Below are 21,568 nucleotides of genomic sequence, written 5' to 3'. Positions count from 1 at the left end.
TTCCCTTAAGCCTGCACTAACTTTAGGTAATGTGTTTTCCAGTACTTGGTTCTGATCTTCTCATGCCTGGTGCACATTTGGAACATGCTCATCCCTGAATAACGTCCATACCTGTGGTAGAAGGGTATTAATACTTTTACACACTTCAGGTGCTTTGAGGTTTTCAGTCCACTGAGTTGGACAGGGATAATAATAATAATGACCGTTGTACATCCCATCATGCTTCTCAGACTTTGGTGGAAAAGCTTTGACTGACCTTGGACCCCTAGCCCTTCACCCAAAAATGATGGAAGAAGCCTAAAAACCCGTTGGTTATCTGACCCTTGGAGCCAGCCATTAGGGATGCCATTATGATAGCCTTGTGGCACTCTAACCCTAAAAATGTCCCTATACAAGGAGCACGATGCTCTAGAAAGGTTTAGCAAAAAGAATACTACTTTTCCACATTGGGTTATTGGGTTTAAATAATAAGGTATTCATCTCACTTTCAGTCCCATCTTATGAGAGAGGTGCTAGATGAGCACAAGGACCTCCTTGAGGTAGAGCTCTGTTAGACATGTTTGCATTTTGTACAGTGTGATACCAGCTATTTTATTATTTTGACTGTATAAACTTTAGTTAGAAATGCAGCCTTAACTATGTGTCTCTGCAGGATGAATTGAGCCTTGCTGTCTTCTTTGAAGAAAAGACTAGAGCAAGACTTGGACACAATTTTTATTGGGAGAAAGAGCTATTTTGCTCTTTCCTTCTCGAACTGATTGAAGACTGCTGATGAAAAAACAGGTCCTCACTTTTATGGAAAGCTTGTATGACCTTCTTATTGTCCGCTTCTATCACTTCCTCTCAGGCTTGACAGAAGCTAAAATATTAAGAGGCCTCATTTGCTATAGAGGAAGACCCTCAAGTGCTGCCAGTCTGATCATTTCTGGTGCCAGTGAAGTCATCTGAATGTCTGCCCTCTTGGCCACCCTGGAATAGTCCTGGCCATAGTCTACAGTTGACTACAAGGGGTTTGTCAGTTCTGAGGTCATCCTGGGATGGAACCATCACAGAGGATGAATTACTCGGATATTTGAAAGCCTTCATCCTTCCTTTTACCTCACAAGCCCGTCTCCCCAAAGAGCATTACTGGCAGGCCAGATCACTTCAGTCTTATTTTTTTGGGACTCTTTTAGACTGTTACTTCTGAAAAGGTACAGTATAGAGACCATCCGAGTTTTAGAATAGGAACAGGGAGGTTAGTCCCATAAGGAATGGTTGACTTATATATAGTCTTTGACTTCAGCAGCTTTAGCCAGAGATCCATTGCATTCATTTTAGATAGTTACCTGCAAGGGGATTATGCTGTTGCACCCGTAGGATACCCTGGATAGTTTTGCTGGACTTAGCTGATGCCTTTTTTTACACATTAGCATTTGGGATCCTCACAGGAGATTCCTCTGGTTTACTTTGAATGGGCATCAGTTCCTGTGCAAAGTGATGACTAAACTTTCTTCAATGTCACACAGTCTTTAGTGTTGTGTTGGCTACTTTGGATGAAGCTTTGCAGAAGAAAAGACTCCTCATGTCTACTCCACTTGAAAGCTGCCTGCTTGTTTCCCTACTCTTTGAAAGCATAGAGGTAACACTGCATTGGCTGCAGACCCTGGGAGTGAGAATGTTTCCACCAGTGATGGTTGTCAGAAATTCCTTCTCCAGTGTCTCTTCTGTTCCTTGAAAATGACATGTTTATTTTTTTATCATTTTTAGAAGGGTGCTTGTTTTTCATAATGTTTATGTATTAGAGGGGATGTAGTGCAAACTCTAGACCTGGATTCTGCTCCATGCTGTAAGATTGGTGATGACCATGATCGTTATGGTACCATTTGTATTCCTGAAGAATGCTAATGCTACAGTGCTGTCAGAAGCTTGAGCATGGTTTCACTTTGGCTGTTGGATATTTGCTTTTTGGCCTTGTGATGGAGAATCCGTACCAGTCTTCTAGTTGTACTTTTGTCATATGGCAGAATCAAGCATAGGTTCTGATAAAGGACCCTTTATATCCTGGTTGGGGAGAGCATTGCAACTGTCACACATTGCAGGAAGCAAGGTCTACCCTACAGAGGAAGCTTCACATCATTCGACTGGAACTGTGTGATTGTTTTCTTTTTGTTTGATGCTGAGACATAGGGATATCATTCAACAGTTTGCATGCCCTTATAGAAGACTGTACTGGCAGATGTACTGGCAGATGTTTTACTCTAGTGTTTAGTTCTCAGCTGGAGCTTCATATTCAGAAGTTGAGCCTGGTCAAGATGTTGCAAAAGCATGACATTCAACCTCTTTGCCATTTGAGAGAAATGTCCAACCCCCATGCTGTGTTGAGCAGTACAAGAAGGCAGTACAGGTGGACTTGGCCTCCTGCATATGAAGTGATAACTTTATGATGTGCATTTTCACTGATTCCATGCCTTGTGGCAAAGTTGCGGGAAGAAAAATTCAAGCTTATTCTTTCTTGGCTATGATGAGTGAGAAGGGCTTAGTTTCAGGCTTTAGCAGAACAGGAAAACCTCCCATTTCTAATAAAGGCTGTTGGAGCTGACAGGTAGCTAGACTTCATTACCTTGCTAGTGATGTAGATCCCTTTCTCCACTGAATTTGCCAGTGTGTATCTGAGAAATTGAGACTGCAAGGCAGGTTTTTACTCTGCAAGCATGATCTCCAAGTAGATGTGGACCTCATTTCTTGTTGGTTAGTGTAATTATACCATTTACCCCACCCCCTTTCAGTCAACAAGTTGTTAATTTTGGTCTGGCAGATGCCTCTTCCAGTGGCTCTTCCCCACTATGTAGTCTACCTCTGAACTTTAGGACCGTCTGTCACCTCTTCATACCCTGCATGTGTACTATCAACTTGGATTTGAACCAGGTGCAGAAAGGTGAACCAGTTAAGTGTCCTGAATTTGTGTTTCTGGATTGGCACCACTTTCCCTGAAAGCAAAATCTCCAAAAATGTTTCACTGTAAGTGCTTTCAGTGAAACTTGGATTAAATTTTGTTTTGCAGGAGGGTTCCACCCCCCCCCCCCCTTCCCCCAAAATAAATATACCTACTCTGAGATTGCACAACAGTGGAGAAATGGGAATTTCCACATTTAGAGAAAGTGATTTTGGTAAAACATTTTTGCTGAAGTGGCAGTTGGCTAACATGCAGCCAACACATTGACACATGCTCTGTATCTTTTGTTTCAGGGAGGATGAGTCATGTGGTCACCCAGCAGACAATTTTCGAGAGTAGCAGCCATTCCGTGTCTAATTGTCTGCTGTCCAGTGTATGTCTTTTGTTACAATGTCTCCTTTGCAGACATTTGTGCCGTAGACAGTTGGTCCTTGGTTGCCCATGACTTGGGAAGGTGTACCTCATTTTGGTCATTAGTACTCCAACCTATCTGAGCTCTGTGCTTGTGTGGTCATCTGGCTGCTTCTGTACTGTTAATTACTGCTTTGGATTCAATCCAACCACAGGACCCATCAAAAAGGACAAGCAACATTACATACAACAGATATGTTCTTAAAATGACAGTTTAAGAGAGGTTCCTCCTTGATTGGTCAGGAGTATCCTCCATCCCCCTAAAAATGAATAATTGTGTACCAGCTCCAGCTCTTGTAGTTTCCCATGTAAACCTGGAGAATTATGTATCCTTGTATCGTAATGTTTAATAACATACTGGCAAATATGCATTTTTTCTTGATTTGCAGGAAGGTGCTTGATTGGTAGCACACCACTTTTTGTATACCCGGTGTGGTGCGTTACTACATGCATTTTTACAATTGTGTGGGCAATCCTAAATGTTGAAATTTTACCAAAGTGCCAGATTCTTTTTTGTGGCTTAAAGACTATCCCTGCAGGTATTCATTAGAAAATCTCATCTTATAATTCAACTAATATGGTTAGAACCTATGAATTACTGTTAGTTTTAGCTCAATATCTTGTAGTGGACTTTATAGTCAAACTTAAACGTCCTTTTATTTTTCTTTCTGCTGTAGGATCCAGATGCACCAATTAGGCAAAAGATGCCATTAATGGATTTGGATCGAGAGGATGATAACAGACTCCTGAAGTACCTGTTCACATTAATCAGAGCAGGGATGACTGATGAGGTAGGCTGAGGTGACTTTTTTACTTATTACAGAGGACAGTACTGAACACTTTGAATGAAGGTTCATTTTCCTTGTGTCTAGTTATCTAGATAAGCCAACCTGTTCAACTTTTTACTTATTTTTGATTACAAATGTACTTCTGTCAAAAGTCCTTGACATGTTTGTGTACATAAGCAGTAGTATTTCTATTAATTATCTTTTGCCACTTTGTAGAAAGTTACAATTGTATAAATGCTGCTTCGTGCCTACAGCTATAAGAACTTTGGGGTAGCTTATGAGGGTTTGTTTTCTTTAAAAATTAACATTTGGAACCAAAGTTGATTTGTGGAAATAGAGTAAACAAAGATAATATAAAAACTAAGACACTGGAAGCTCTTTGGTACAGATATGTATAGTAAGATTCAAGCAGTGAAAATGTTTAGTTTTATGTACAGGTCAGTTATAGTTTAACAACCAGGGGAAAAGTTATGGACAAAAATAGAGGTGAAAGCATTAATTTGGGAGGGGGAATAAGACAAGAGTTAAGTGGGGTAAGGTGGTTAAGGATTAGATGGTTTGCGTGGATACTTCAGAACTACGCAGTTAAGACTCGTGTATGAACCGAAAGTCGTAAATCAAAGTTTAAAGGGATGATGAAACAGGAAGTAAGGAGAAAGCTGACTTTTGGATACAGATCCTTTAGGAGAATAACAGCCTCAGTAAATATATTCATAAAGTTGCAGAAACTATTCTAAGAGCTAAGCCAACATGGACCACAGAAGCCTCTCTCCCTAAGGAGTCAGTTTTCCTGAAGGCTTTTGGTACAGGCCTGTCCACAGCCTGGGTGATGTGCTTTCCAGACGCACTCATTGATTTGGTGTCTTGGAAGGGTCTGGAGAAAACCAGACGTGGTGGACCCCATCCCCAGAAAGCCACACTAGTTCCTGGGTTCTCCCAAATATAGAGCTCATTGGAGCAAAGAGCCTGCAGATGATGCCATCGTAGCTGCAGCCACTAAGAAGGAACTTTCAGAAGAGTGGGCATCTGTCCACCATCCATCTTGAGACCAGAGTGTTTGACAGATTCAATAAGTGCACATATGCTTTAGCAACTTTTACTCTGTGACCTGAACTACATGGAATACCTAACCAAGATACTGAGGGACTTGATTAATGAGGTTACCAAGTCTGTAGAATCTTAGATGTCGATTGAGGCAAGGAAGTAAATGGAGGCTCATTTGGCTACCATGTTTTCAATTTTCAAAATATCCATACATCTGATAGTATGTCCAGATGGCAGGCTTCAGCTTTGCAGTTCACAGTCATGTCAGAATATGCCTTTGTAACTTTGCATTGAGTTTTAAGGCGTCCCATTCTCTTTGAACCCGAAGTTAGATATACTAACCAGGAGTGAACAGGAGGACAAGATGTCCGTAGTAGGAGTTTGATTTTCCACTCCTTAATGGACCTTTTCCCGCAATTAGAGGGGAGGGGAGAGGCTCTTTTCTGAAGTCACAACAGTTTGCAGAGGACAGTCCTGGTGGTGGTGTCTCCTGGGGCAGAGGGAGAACTTCAACTGATGCTGCCCTAAAGGCAGGAGTGGTCTGCAAAATCAAGGTTTTCAAGGGCCCTTCTGTGATGCACAAGTATGTATGGGTCTGTGTCAGATCGACTTTTCGGAAACTCAAAAAAAATATCGAGACAATAAGATAATTTCTGAAAACTCGAACGTTAAATAAATACACAAAAATCTACCTTTTTTACATTTTTTGCAGGGAATGAGCCCCCCCCCCTGCAAATTATATATACCAACTCTGAGACTGCACTACAGTGAAGAAAAGGGTAAATTTCCCAATCCTTGCTGTACTGCGATCTCCATTCAAAAGCTTTGAGTTTTCAGAAACTCTATCATATTTATGGAGTTTGAGTTTCTGAAAACCTGATCAAGTGATAGGGACCCGTATACATATCTATATTTATTGGAAAGTGTTTTTCTATGTAAATTGTTTTCTAATATTTATTGTTAAGGGTGGGTAGTTGTAGGTTGTGATTGACATCAGCTAGGTGTTTTTAATTTAAATATGTATGATTAATTTTTAAAAACTTTAAAAATGTAATTTGTATGATTGATTATGCTTAATGTTTATTAGATGTTTAAAACTATTATTTCTTTAAACTTTAGCTGCCTTTATTACTGTTTTTAAAATTACTCTGGTGAAGTCCTGTTTTAAGTTTTTCAGAGATGAAGGTGCTACGTATTAAAATGGATTTGTAAAGCAACTTGGTTGCTCCTGTTTACTGCTACCTGCCTTCGTTCTTAGTTTGTTTTTGCAGTGTGGAGAAGGAAATTTGTTTTACATGTTTTTCATGACTGCATCACCAAAAGTGCGATATTGATCCAGACCCAACAATATGGCCTGGATGTTGTTGATACAAATGGGGCAGAACCCAATATTACTCCCTGTGTCAAGAGGCTGTGAAGGTGTGTCAGTGGGTGAGGTCTTCCCCAGTGTTTTCTGATTGCAATGCACATACCGGGGAAATCCAACTGCATGGTGGACAGGTGGAGCAGGAGTATTCTAATGCCTCAAGTGGTCTCTCAATCTGGCAGTGGCGATGAAAATCTTTAGCCCCTGGGGCCAAGCTTGCCATGACCTGTTTGGAATACCTTACAACACAAAGTGCAGCAAGTTCTTTTCCCTGACTCCACAGAAGGGACAGTTACCAAGGGACAACTCTAGTCCTTGTTTATCCCTTTGGCCTTCTTTTAGGATAGCCAACACCACCACCACCATGACTCCCTTGACGGTAAGTTCTTACAAACAGCAGCTTGGTGCAAAGGCAGTTGGGTTCCTCATTGCCCCATTCTGAACCAGACATGTTTGGTTCACCTTCCTTGGGTTCTGGATCCAGGATCCAGTCCTAGATCTAATCTTGCACCCATTGGGCCAGTTTCACATAGATCTCAAATCCCTCATCCTGACCACTTGATTTCTCTACAGTGATGGTGAGGAATCCCAGGCTGCCTGACAGAGTAGTTCATAGCCTTTCCTCATCTCAAAAGTCTTCCACCAGAAAAATTTATAGCAGCAAATGGAAGAGATTTAGTATTTCAGCCATTTCTAAAGGTCTAGATCCCTTTTCGGCATCTCTGGATGCAGTCTTGGATTTCTTAGCTGGTCTTTTGTAGTAAGAGGCAAGCTACTTGACTATCGAGGCCCAGTTAGCAGCCATCTCTAATTTACATGTTGGTCAGAGTCATTTTCTTATAGCATCCCTGAAAATTTATAGAGCCTTTATGAAGGTAACCTTTTTTCAGGCCACCATGAGGGATCCAGTTCATCCTTGGGACATAACCATGGCTTCATTTGAGCCTCCTGCAAGTATAGACCTAAAGTTTTTATTTTGGAAAACTCTCTTTTTGGTGGCAGTGACTTCCACTTAGTGAGTGTCAGAACTTCAGGCTTTATCCTGTAATCCCTCTTCTTTAAAATTTTACAAGGACAGGCTATCATTACAAACTAATCCAGCCTTTTTGCGTAAAGTGGATTCTGAGTACAACTTAAACCAGGCTGTTCATTTGCTAGTGTTTTTCCTGAAGTTCAGTAATAAGGACGAATACATTCTTCACTGTTTGTGTCGCTCATTCATCTCTAACGCATATAACAAGAAGGCTTGGGGTCTCGTTCAGATGCTTTAATACAAACACATCAGGAAGGATAGCAGCATCTTTAAATATGAACAAACTAGTTAACAGAGTTTACATACATGCTTACATTTCAGCAGCTAACTACAAAATGGTAGTCCGGCTGACATGTGCTCAGTATTTATACACTTATGCAAGCCTTTGGATAGCTTCTTATACACACATATTGACCTACAGTTTGGATCTGTACTGACGATTACAATTTTACTTGCATAGGATGAAGGATTTCTGGAAGTCTGATCAGCTTTTTGTGTCCTTTTACAGAGCTGTACCTGCCAAAGGTATATTTAAGGTCACTTTATCTAGATGGCTTACTGACTGTATCTCTTAGTTTACAAGGCTAATTAGTTATCCTTAATATCTAAACCAAAAGCTCATTCCACTAAAGCTTTTGCTACCTCAACAGCTTTCTTTAGCCATGCTTCTTTGGATGAAATTTGAACAGCAGGCACTTGGTGTAATATTCATACCTTTATAAGTCACTACAAACTGAACATTGTCTAGGTCTTGGGATACTTTGGTTCCACCTTTCTTTGAAACTTTTTCTTTCCCGACCGAGGACCCGCCTGATGGCAGGAGAACCCATCTGTTATTACTGCAGCTGTATTAGCACTCGAACATCTACATTTATGGTAGGTACAAATCTGTATTTTTCTATCCTGGAAGACTGCTTTTCTGGTTGCCATTACTCTCGTACCGATCTAATCTTTTCTACCTAAAGTAGCTTCAGAGGCCAACATTATTCAGGTAATCAACCTCCTGGTTTTCTTTCCAAATTTTCAAAACAAGGGAGAATACAAACTGCATTTACTAGACGTGCACAGACTGTTAAGTTTCAACTTGCACAGGACAAAAACCTTTCGTAAATCTGACCAACTTTTCATTTCTTGCGCCAAATCCTTTTTATGGAAACAAATCTCTACAGATATTGCCCGTTGGATTTCTCAATGTATCATTTGGGCGTATTCAGCCAGGGGGATTTCCCCGCCAAGTCAGATGAAAGCGCATTCCACCAGGTCTGTGGGCACGTCAGCAGCTTTTTGGTCCATAGTTTCATTAGATGATATTTGTTATGCAGCCACTTGGTACTCATCCCATACCTTCATCTCGCATTATAAATTGTAGATTGTGTCCAGGAACAGGGCATCCTTTGGTTCCACCTTGGTCCAGAATATCTTTCAATGAAGGCCTCCCAGGTGTCTGGTAGTTAGGGACTGTGTCCCACAGGTTGAAGACCAAATGAAGAAAAGTACTTCAGAAGTTAATGTACTTACCATAATGTTTCATCTGAGTAGTTGCTCTTCATTTGTCTTCAACCATCCCTCCCTCCTTCCCCCGGCCTATTCTGAACTGTTGGCGCCTCTTAAGAATAATGGAGGTGGTCACTGTAAGTGTGCCCCTTATCCCTATCCTTGTTGGTTTCTTGTATGGAAAAGTCTCTCTCGGGTCAGGTGATGGTGCTAGATTGGGCAGCAAACTCGACCTGAAGGGAGGAAGGAGACAGGAGCGTTATGGGTAAGAGGAGGAGCTTTGAGCTTGGATCAGATGCTGGATATGCGGCTGAGTCGGATCCAATATGGATCCGGGAACCCACAGATTGAAGACAAATGAAGAACAATTATTCAGATGGAATGTTATGGTGAGTACATAACTTCATTTTTTTCAATAACCACATATCAACTAGTTCACAAAATAGTGTCCAGAGAATACAAACTCCAATTCATGACCAGGCCATTAAAACATGTGTTTTCTCTATAAAAATTACCCTTAAAACTGAAATCTGTAACTTTGTATGGCTAAAACAAAGCCTTTGCAAAGAACAATTGTAGAGAAGCTAGTTTGCACATTAAACAGCAGTACTATCAAATCTTAGCATGATCTCACCTAGTCTAGGCCAAATACGAGAGACCACCCAAGGAGTCCTCTGTGTAACCCAGTCCACAACCTACAGTAGTCCACCCAAATACAAGTGAGGACAACATGGATATACAGTTTCTAAATGTCTCTGTAGCCAGCTTAGTACATATGGGCATCCTGAGATGATGTAACAATTGTCTCATGTTCATAGACAGCCATTTAGTACTTAAAGTATGCTAGTACCCTCCCACTGCTAACTTCTGTCATCAACCACCAAAAACAACTTAATTTTATCCACATACCAAGGAAAAACTGCTTCCATTAACATTATTACTGCACACCCTTTGACTCAACTAGTCCCATATCACTACCAAACCTTTTTTATTCACCACTATGCACACAGATTACAGCCATCACACTACCAGTCTCAATCAACTATAAAGAACTTTAAGACCCTAAACAAACTACTCAAACTCTTATCTTTACCTCAGAGCCCAACTCATTAGCTCCGGTGATGTACACCCAAACCCAGGCCCACAAAATCTAGGAGCCCTAATCCTCAACCTGAATAATACCCTACTCCACCAAGACAAATCCACGCTCCTCATTTTAAACTTAAATGTCAGAAGTATACTAAACAAAGTCCACGACCTTCATGCATTCCTCTTCTTTTATCAACCTGAGGTAGTCATACTAACAGAGACCTGGCTTAAACCAGGCATCCATAACAATGAAATCACTCCACCAGGTTACAATGTAATTCGTAGTGATAGAATAGATAAAAAAGGGGGGGGGTTGCTATAGTGTATAAATCTCACCTCGTCTGTGAGAAAGTAGATGTAACAACCCCAGAACTCGATAAAGTTGAACTCACTCTTAAAACTAAAACTTAATGATAGTAAACACATTAACATCTTAGGATGCTACATTCCTCCAGGCAACAATATTCCCATTACAGAAAAACTCCTAGAATGGATATACAACTCCCTCCCCCAGGAAAGCATAGTATTAGGAGACCTTAATACTAACTGGCAAAACTGTTCCATTCATAACCCACTCTCCCATATTAACCTACATGGCCTAACCCAAGTCATCACTTCCCCCACAAGAACAGACAAGAGAACCAAACACCAATCCACTCTAGATTGGATACTCGTATCCCACCCATCACTGATATCTCTAGCCAGGGTGTCTACCAGTCACCCTGAGTGACTACCAAGCCACATTCTTACTCAGATCAAAATCACCACAACTGAGCCAAATATCTATGTGCCTAATTAGAAATAAAAAATACTTTAACCGTTCCAACTTTATAAACAACCTAAAAATGTGCAACTGGACCCCCCCTTAAAAAAAAACCTACCTCTTGATGAAGTTGTACTATATTTCAGTACTACCTGCATAAACACCCTTAACCATCACGCCCCCTCCAGAACAACAAGAATTAAAACTAAATATGCCCCCTGGTTAATCCCAGACACAAAATCCCTCCTCAAAAAAAGAAATAAGGCCTGGACCAACTATCTCAACATTAAATCCCAATTGAACAAACAAATATATGTTGAACTACGTAGCAAAGCCAAAAAACGGACAAAACATCTTGCTACCAAAAGTTACAGGATAAGCACAGGAACAACCCACAAAAACTTTGGCCAGCAATTAACTCTGTTCTACAACCAGGTAAAACAACTACCCCAACCCCAAAAATAGATAACCAAGAAGACATCCCCACTCAATTTAATAAATACTTTACAGAAGCCATCGAGACCCTTGCAAACAACCAACCCTATGACAACATCCCCACCCCTGCAAATCCACCCCCCCAACTAACAATTGCCCCAAGTTCAGCTTCCACCCAGAACCAACCAAATCTATTGAAAAACTACTCCGCAAGCTCAAACCAACGTCTCTAGCTGCAGATAAATTATACCTGCTTAATATCTCCACCTGGCTGCAGAAGCCATAACATATCCTGTCTCCATCCTAATTAACAGATCCATCTCCGAGTGTATAGTACCCAAGCTATGGAAAGTATAACATATCATCCCTCTACATAAAGGGGGAACCTCCCTGGAACTCTATGACTACCGCCCTATCGCCATACTACCCCCTTTATCTAAAATTTTAGAGAGGATAATACACAAGCAGCTAATGAAATATCTCCTAGAAAATAATCTAATAGCAACACAACAACATGGCTTTAGACCCTTCCATAGCACCACCACCGCACTAACAGAATTCAACAACACTGTCAATACTCACAGAAACAACAGACTCCTTGTATCTGCCACCTTCCTTGACTTGTCCAAAGCATTCAGTATGGTTAACCACAATAAACTCCTCCTTTCACTAGCAACTCTAAACCTTACCACCCCTGCCATCTCCTGGTTCAAAAATTGCCTAGAGGGAAGAAAACAAGCTGTTATTTGGCAAAACCAACTCTCCTCCTCCCTACCAGTCTCCCTAGGAGTACTCCAAGGTTCCATCCTGGGGCCACTTCTTTTTACCCCCTTCACCAATCAGCTCCCAAACAGTATTCCTAAAGCCTCAATAGTGCAATATGCAGGTGATACCATCATAATATGCGCAGCCAAATCAATTGACATCCTTCACTCCCTAACACAAGAATGCTTTTCCCTAGCAGAAACTTTGATTACAAACCAAAGGCTCATTCTGAACCCAAGTAAAACAAAGCTAGTACTCTTTAGCTCCTACAGAGCCATACCTCTCACTGATTCTTTGTTCATCTCCTCCTTTAACGAGACCACAATCACCCCCACAAATCATACCAAACTCTTGGGGGTTGAAATAGATAATCACATTAGATTTGACCTACATATTTCTATAACCATAAAAAAGTACATAAAAAACTTGGCCTACTGTATCGCAATAAAAAATTCCTCACTGACCACTACAAAACTACAGTAGCGAGGACTCGCCTACTATCCACCCTACTTTGCTTCCCCAGTGCTTACAAATCTCCGCAAATCTGACCTAAACAAACTTGATAGTTGTTATAAGATAGCCAAATTCACTACAACCTCTCCCATCAGAACACATCACTGTGAATGCCTAAAAAACTCAATTGGCTAGAACTACCACTACTACTTCAGCTCAATCAACCATCACTAGCCCACAAAATAATACATAACTCTGAAAACACCCTAGCCCTTCAAAATCTTTTGCAACCTCATACAACCGCCAGACCCTTGAGGTCTAACACACAAAACCTCCTCAAAGTAACCAATTATAACAGTGAAGCTGGTAAATCTGTCTACAGCCACTGTATAGCAAAAACCTGGAACTCCCTTACTGCCCACATAACTGATGACAAATCCCCATTACAGTTCAAGAAACTTGTTAAAACTCACTTTTTGAATAATCTACTGTGCTCCTGTATCCCCCCTGGCTAATGTCTCATTACAACACTTCACCTAACTTAAGTAACTCTGCTAAGCCAACCAATCATAGTACTGTACCCACTACTGCTCATCCCATCTCTCCAGGAGTTACGGAAAACTATCCCAGCAATGTTGCTCTTTCCATAAGCAACTAAATCCAGGAGAAGACATTTTGTAAATCAGTTTTGGGCGGCGCAGTGGTGCAGCGGTTAATGCTGTCGCCTCACAGCAAGAGGTTCTCCGGTTCGATTCCCGGCTGGGGTGCCTTCTGTGTGGAGTTTGTATGTTCTCCCTGTGTTCGCGTGGGTTTCCTCCGGGTACTCCGTTTTCCTCCCACATTCTAAAGAGATGCTTCTGGAGCATTTCTCCCTGGGCCTCCGCTGAAAACAGGATCTGTGGAACCTAGTCGGACTTTCTTGGTCAACAAATGTTAAATAAATAAAATTTGTTATTCTTTTCAACTAAAACCAGGCGAAGACATGTAGTAAATCAATTTATCCTTCTCAACTATAGCGAGCATCATCTGCTCTCTCTGAGCCTTATTCTACATCTCTCTGCTTTTACTCTGATAGTAAATCTATCACAGGAATCCTAAACTTAGGAATATCTTCTAAAATGTAACATTATATTGTAGAGTATGAATGTATCCTATCTGTTAGTTAATATGTATGTCAAAGTCTCTTCTATGGAAATTGTTTGTCAAAGGTCTGTCCTTGAAACTATGTTTTGTAAAAAAAATTGTTCTCGGAGCTTTTCTCCTCGGACCTCCACTGAAAATGGGCCTGTAATCCAGTTGGACTCTCCCGGTCAACAAATGTAAAATAAAATGAATAAATAAATAAATAGAGATAACTCTGTCTTGTACACACAGGCACAATGATTACTGAACTTTATTAACACAAATACCCTTTACCAGTTAGTGCCCATATCCACCAGAGTTTCAGACTTACTGGACCTGATCATCGCCAATATGGGAGACCACTGAACCCCCTCCCACCCCATGTTGCATCCTCACTGGTAAGGTCGGGCCGCAAAGCTCTCCCCTTTCAAATAAAAGTCAACTCAGTAACCCCTGCATACCCTGTAACATTTAGGAACTATTCCAAAGCAAACTACATCCTGTTAGGCAATAGTTTGTCAAAATATATTGCTGCTGTGAACTCAAGTTGGGAGGGGCAATGTGGAATTGCTCACAGAGACCCTGTACAGCTATGTAAATAACTGTATAGAGGCTGCTGTACCTACTAGACGTAAGCCCAAAACAAACTCTAAAAACACCTTAATAGGATATATATCAAAAGGAAAATTAGTCATGACTGTAATTGGGAAGAATAACTCCTATGGGGTGATAGGATCTCTCTAAATTAAACAGGAAACTAAGAGGACTAATTAAGTCCAACAAGGCCAATTATGAGGTCAAGATACACTCAGGCTAAAGCCAGCCACAAATGCCTTCTATAGCTGTGTCCAAAACCTCAAAGGCCGCACACACAGGTGTGCAGAATTGGTGGTCAAGTGGTGTCACATTCACTAAGCAGAATGACAGCAAATTTGCTGGCTGTCAAATTCAGCTCAAACTTCACCCCCTACTCCCCCCAGCCTTCCCCATAAAATACTTCCTAGCATAACACCCCCCCCCCATCTATTATGGGGAGCAGGTCTTGGCAGCATTTGCTAAGGCCACAAACACAGCCTTAAAGGGCCCTGACAGTAACCCAGGATAATGGCTAAATAGCTTGAAAATCAACCTAGCAGGACCGCTTCAGTCACTTTTCAACTATAGCTTTAAAACAGGCTTTATTCTGCAAGAATAGAGGACTGCAACTGTTCTCTCACTTCACAAGTGTGGACCATCAACTGACCCGAGAAACTACAGACCTATTAGTCTGACTAGTGTAATATGCACAGCCATGGAGTGAATTATGGTGGAAATGATCAAATAACACATGGGAAACATTCAGATACTGGACCCAACCCAATTTGGCTTTGTCAGGGGAAGGTCGCGCCTACTAAACCTGGTGGACTTCTCTGAGAAAGTCACCAAGGCAATGGATAAGAGGAGAAGCAATGCATACCATCTACCTGGACCTGGCTAAGGCATTCAGTACAATACCCCACCCAAGTATAGCTGACAACCTCACTGAACTGGGCATAAACCCCTACTTAACTTGCTGCATTGCCAGCTCCTTCGCAGAGAAGGACCCAGGAAGTCAGGATTGGTAATAAAACTGGTCACCAGTGGGGTACTTGAGGACTTTGTGCTGAGTCCACTCCTATTTGTCATTTATTTCTCGGATGTGAAGGCTAATGTCAAGGAACTTTTGTTGACCAGGTTCACAGATGACTGCAAATTGGGAACTATCATAGTTTCCTTCCCATAATACAAACATCTTACAAGAGAATCTAACATAGATGAGTGGTGCCAGAGTCGGGGATTAAAACTCAATGCCAAGAAATGCATCATAGTACCTTTTGGGAAAACTGACACCCAGGTTGATTACTCCATCTGTAAAACACAAAGAGTTGACCCAGTAGTCAGGGATCTGGGAACATATGTAGACTGTAATCTGGCCTTTGATCAACATGAAGTCAAAGTAGTAAGAAAATAATTCTGTGTTGCCCTGCTTGTAAATAGGGCATGGCATCCATATCCAAGGAATTGATAGTGCCACTTTATTTAGCCCAGCATTGAGTATAATGCCCACTTCAGCATGTACCTGACCAAAAGTGCAACAGATGGAACATCCACAAGGGTTCCTTACCATGAGAATCCAGGGTATAAAAGCATTGTCTTATTTGGATTGCCTTAAAGTCCTGTCTCTATACTCTGTCTGCTGTAGGTTACTGAGAGGTGATATTTGCCTGGTTTAGAAGACAACCTTAGATTAATCTCTGATGGACTTTTGCACATGCACAAACAGCATCAGAACCACTAGATCGAATAAGACAAGCTGGTGAGACAGATGTGTCTCAGAGGTTCCCCTTGCTCTGGAACAGGCTTCCCATGCATGTAAACCAGAGAACACCCCTAACGGTATTTTAAGCATAACCTTGACCAATGAATCAGAAATCCATGTCTCTGATAGAAGCAGATAGTAATGTCCAAACTAATGTGCCTCCACACACAATATCTAGAAACTTCTTAACTAGCATACTCCCTCCTAATAAACACCCATGATACATAGGGACACAATTTGGTTGGGTTGTATAGCTAGACTTATAAAGGCCCTGGTGGTTGTTAGCCTAGTGTATAACTATGAACCTGTGAAGAGTTCCATCATTTCCAAAAGATTGAGTATCTACTAAAACCCAGCCTTGCAGAAGTATTGGCCGAAGGTACCATAGAAGCAGTACCAGTAGGACATTCAGGAAAGGAGTTATCTTTAAGGCACTTTCTGCTACCAAGAAAAGACAGTCCCAGGAGACCTATTTTAGAGCTATCAGAACTAAACAAGTATTTGAAAATCCCCATATTTAGGATGCTGACTCTGCAGGCATTGTCCTAGCTCTGATCCCTTAAGTACTCTGTTTACACTCCATCTCAATAATGTCTACCTTTATGTATTAATTAAGATCATGGCATAGCTAGCCCAGAGGTGTGAACAGTAGCTCTATGTGATGATCACTATCAGTGTAATACCCTGACACCGTGTGTGAAAGAAAAAGGGTTATGGATGGATGGAATGGTGGGTAGTAGTTGTGGTCTGCTGCAGGGGGGTGCTGCATTACCATTTTAAATCATTGTCATTTGGTTTAGCTACTACACCTAGATTATTCACACCAGATGCACATCTTCAATGATAGCACATTGCAGAACAAAGAATCTACACATTTATCCCTACTTGGATGATTGTCATCCAGTCTCAGTCTCCAGAGGAGATACAGAGGGCTTTGTATTACACCCTTCGATGCCTACATTTTTAGGCTTCAGCCTGATGCCAGTTCCAGACTGTATTGCTAGGGGCAGTCCTGGACATGAGGCCTTTCTCACAGTTGTGAAGGCAGAGGCTCTGTCTTCACAAACAAGACAGACTTGTCCAGTTGGACTGCCAGACAAACTTGTAAGCTTCTAGGTCACATGGTATCAACCACCCTAGATTTCTCTACGCAGATTACACAAGGAAATTATAGTTCTCACTAAGGGACACCTGGACCAATAGTCAAAACATCTAATGAAACTCATCTCATTGTTATGTTGCATAAAAAGAAAAGTAAACTGGTAAGTGAATCAGATTCAAATAATCTAGGGGATACCCTTCAATAGTATACTGTCTGCCATATCTCCATAATGTTCTGCATGGTTATTTTTCATCCCCAATCCTGCCTCCAGTTAAGATCTTTCACGGTCTCTTGTAATCCTTGCCTCATCATATTTTCCCATTTTGGATTGTATCCTTCCACTTGTAATCTATGTTATACCCTTAACTATGTAGTCTTAAAGCTCCCTTGCTCCATCACTAGGATCATCTTATGTTACTTAAATGTAGGTGTCTTTCCTTCCTAGATTAAGTTCTTTGGTTACTTTTTTATTTATTGCTATAATTTATCCTCCAGTTCATTGAAATAAGCCTGGCCGGCATATATAACAAAGTGGACCAAAAGTATTTTCTCTGTCTTTATCTTACTATCCAGGTCTATAATCATGAATTTCTACTACCCTTAGCTTTTGGATTATCCTCTTTTTAGTTTTCTTCCACATCTGCTTTGCCTTTACTAATTAGGCCTACCTAAGCTTTATGTCTAAGAACTTCATTTTTTCATATTCACAGAGGTGCATGAATTGCTGCACTAACTCATGCATAAATAGCTTTTGTTCTATCCACATTATTAACCAGAAAACTTTTTTTTTTTTTTTTGCTTCAAAATATTCCACAAAACAGGGACATCTTTTTTTCTGGATTTGTCTGATCTGTTGTCATCTGCAAATATTGCTCTTCTTTCCTGTTTTCTCTTTCAAGTTGAAGCCTTTGAGATCTGCATCTTATTTTTATTGCTAATTACTCTATATTGAAAACAACAATGGGGAAATAGGATATCAGTGCTTTGTTCTGCTAGACACTCAGTTTATCAGACATAATCCACCCCCATCCACACGCACACACTATTACCTTGTATGTATCATCTTTATGAATTTAGCTATTTTGTAGGGCATGTAAGTTTAGCCTATCAAATGTGTCTGCATCCCAGCCTTACCAACAGTAATGGTAATGTTGCATCCTTCTAAATGTGCATGTGCTTTACAAATTCACACAAATGTAGTCCATCAATTTTGGCAGCACTCTTGCTATACTTTATACTAATACAGACATTAGTAATTTGTAGTCATTGTTTAATGTTGTAGTCTGTACAAGGCAGGATCTTTTCTCCTCTTTAGGTGAAACAACCACCACTTGTTTATGCCAGGATGACTATCTACAAGTTTTCAAAACACTATTAAATAATTTCTTTTATATTCTTATTATGGTTTATACCCCTAACTTCCATATTTCTATGAGTACAACATCTGATCATGGTGACTTGCCTGTAAGCCCGTCTGTTGTCATTCTATATTTAGAGTTAACCGTTGAGCTTTTGCCACCAGCACCTTTAACTAGCCCAGGTTTACCTTGAAATTCTCTATATCAAAATCCCTGTCCTGATCACACCTTTCATTTGTATTGTGAAGGCTTTCATGAAGTAGCTGGAATATTTTCCTAATTCCTTCATAATTTTTTTCCTCAGCTTTACTACTACTGCTGTGTCCAGGTTCTGCTTCCTTCACCTCTGTGCTAAAAGTATTTGTTCTCTGGAGTTATTGTCAAAGAACAGTTTACGGAGTGCCACTTTTCCATGATCATGCACGTTATCCAAATATTCTTTGATACTCTGGCACCTTAGTTGCTCATCATCTTCTTGAATGTGATATTCTAAATTGTTCTTCAATGCTTTTGTCTGTGCCAGTCCTTCGCAATTGTTTTATTTTCCAATGTTTCGTTCATTCATTTGAACTTCAGCTCTAAAGTCTTGTTTCAGTGCTTCCCAAGCCCCAGCTATTTTTTCTAACCCACTCGCTTTGTATCTTCCCTACTACTTTCCATAACTTATCTGCTACCCCATATTTACATGCCTGCCTTTTACATGAATAAATAGGGAAGCTCCAACACCCATCTGCCTTCCCACTACCTTGGGGCCTTAGCTTGATCCTTATAGGTGCAAGATGAAATATAATTGGACATGCCTTTTTCGGTTCACAAGTTGAGTATACTGTTGTGTTGTACAGTTTCTCTCCAATCTGGCCCAGTTCTTAAACTTGTGGAAATGGTAAGTAAATTCCACTTGAGCACCTAAGGCTACATAACGGCATCTTCCAGACCAAATATTTTCATATATTTACTTAAGAATTTTCTCTCAGTAGTATTAGTCTCCCTCAGTACTAAGTACCCTATTTCAGTCTTCCTATAGGGGATTAGGATCTGTAGCTGAAGAATTTTCTCCCTAGCATTCTCCTCAGTTCTAAAACTGAAGTGTTGAGCAGGATGGACATACTCAGCAAAGGAGCTCTATTTCCAAACCGGTAACCTCTCACTGCCATGAACCTTTCTAGTCCATCCCTTTTTTTCCTCCCTTGTAACCAGCTTGGCTAGATTTTTATTTTAGTTTTTACTGATTGGTTTCTCTGTGTGACCTGGTTACTCATTGTTTTGGTTTGTTAGTAGAGATATTTTGCAGACAACCCTAATGGTTATGGACATCAGCTGGGTTTGACAATCCTATGTTTCCAGAAGTTAGCCAAACAGTCCACTTATGCTGAGCTGATGAGGCCATAAGGCTGAAACATGCATGTCCACAGCTAATGGGGTTTGGCTTTATTGGCCTGAATTTGTCCATAACAGACTTAAAAAGCAAAAAAAGAAGTCGTGGGCATTCAGAACTGCCATACACATTATGTCCTTAAGGGGTCATTTGCATATATCCCATGTTACCTCTAATACAAGAAGTGTTTTAAGGAATCACACAGTGGACAGTCTAGCTTGGCTAGATTTTTCTTATATTTTTTCCCCTGTAATTAAAGTAAAAACCTGCAATTCGTAGTAAGATCACTCTCTTTCTACACCCTGGTATTCATAAATAACCACCTCCTTGTTTTCAAGCTCTCATGGGTCTCCTGCAATATTGACCTTTGCACCCTACGACTTGAGAGCTGAGAACAGCATTGTTGGCAAACATCAGTAACTGAAACAATAACAATTTTATGAACTCCAGTTGTATCTTGTCTCAGAAATGAGGTCTATTCCTGTCACAATATTAGAAACTCAAAACATTTGTAAAAATTAAGCTTTTCTGTTTGTAAGATAGTAATATTGTGTTTTCACTGCACCACCAAACTCATTCACAGTTCAGACAAATAAAGTAGTAATTTCCACAAATTTACCATTTTACTGTTTCAGTACAGGATTTTTTTTCCTCTCCATAATTTCATTCCCATCCTTTTCAGTAAATGGCATTTCGTTACTCTCTAAAAATAGTAGAATTTTTTTGTTTGAACAAATTATGCATTGTAATATTGTTTCTAATATTATAACCCCACTCCTAACCCCCAAACACCCAAGCCAATAACTGTATGCTCATTATTTTGGGAAATAATCAACACCCTTGCCTCATCAGAGCAAATGGGTGTGTTAGGGGATTGCCAAAACAGTCAGTATCTAACCTCAACCTTAGATTTGTTCTGCTAATTTGCGTATTGCTACCTGCGTTTTCTATACCAGAAAAAAATGCTGTCCAAATATATGGAACTGCTATTCCCTACTAATGGGGAAACCATACTGCATATTTTTTATCTAACTACTACTTCCACCCAGCCCTTTAGTTTGTATTATTCAACACTATTTATTTTTGCTTTACTCATTACAGGGTTGCTGCTGCTTAAATGGTTAACATCTCCTTCACTGCAGTTCTCTGTATTGCTCCTTTAAGTCTAATTTACTATGTTTTACTCAGTCACTAAAAAGCAATCCTGACAGCATTTGGTGTGAATATCTTCCCTTCCTATATTCAGTGCCTAGTTCTCTTGGCTAGAAATACCAGCAAATAAAATGAGGTGCTAAACTTAGAACAGTCTCCAAATCTTGTTTTTTTCCCTTCAGTTTAGCCTTTCCATCCATCCATAACCTCTTTATATTATTGCAACCTTTTTGATGCTGTTATAACTTGTAAAAAGTTATGTTTAGATCAGCACCGTATATTATAACTCTAAGCTCCCACATCTGAAATCCCTAACATATTTCCACACCCCCTCCCCAAAGAAAGTTTGCTTTATTTACTCCCAAGTGCAAAAATTAATGCTTTCATTATTCATGGTTAATTCAGTTAATAGCCATTTTCTCTCTCCTTATGGGAAATGTGCAGTTGTACTTAAATTTTCATCAACCATATTGATCTTAAAAATGGAAAACTCAGCTTCATATAAACTGATCTCAGTTTTAAACTATAAATCTGATGTCCTTTTC

The 21,568-nt window shown here is 40.3% G+C and overlaps 1 protein-coding gene across 1 annotated transcript in view; it reads left to right on the top strand.

Moving 5' to 3' along the window:
* NUP107 (nucleoporin 107) overlaps positions 1-21,568 on the top strand; it is a gene marked incomplete in the record, with an annotated part of 1,716,438 nt that overhangs the window by 460,151 nt on the left and 1,234,719 nt on the right. The window contains 1 exon segment of the mRNA XM_044088020.1: positions 4,024-4,137. Coding sequence (XP_043943955.1) covers positions 4,024-4,137 — 114 coding nt within the window.

Source organism: Protopterus annectens, chromosome 11.part0 (genome assembly GCF_019279795.1).
Source record: "Protopterus annectens isolate FY-2018-M chromosome 11.part0, PAN1.0, whole genome shotgun sequence".
Classification (NCBI taxonomy): Eukaryota; Metazoa; Chordata; order Ceratodontiformes; family Protopteridae; genus Protopterus; species Protopterus annectens.
This window is presented reverse-complemented; position numbering and strand designations above follow the sequence as displayed.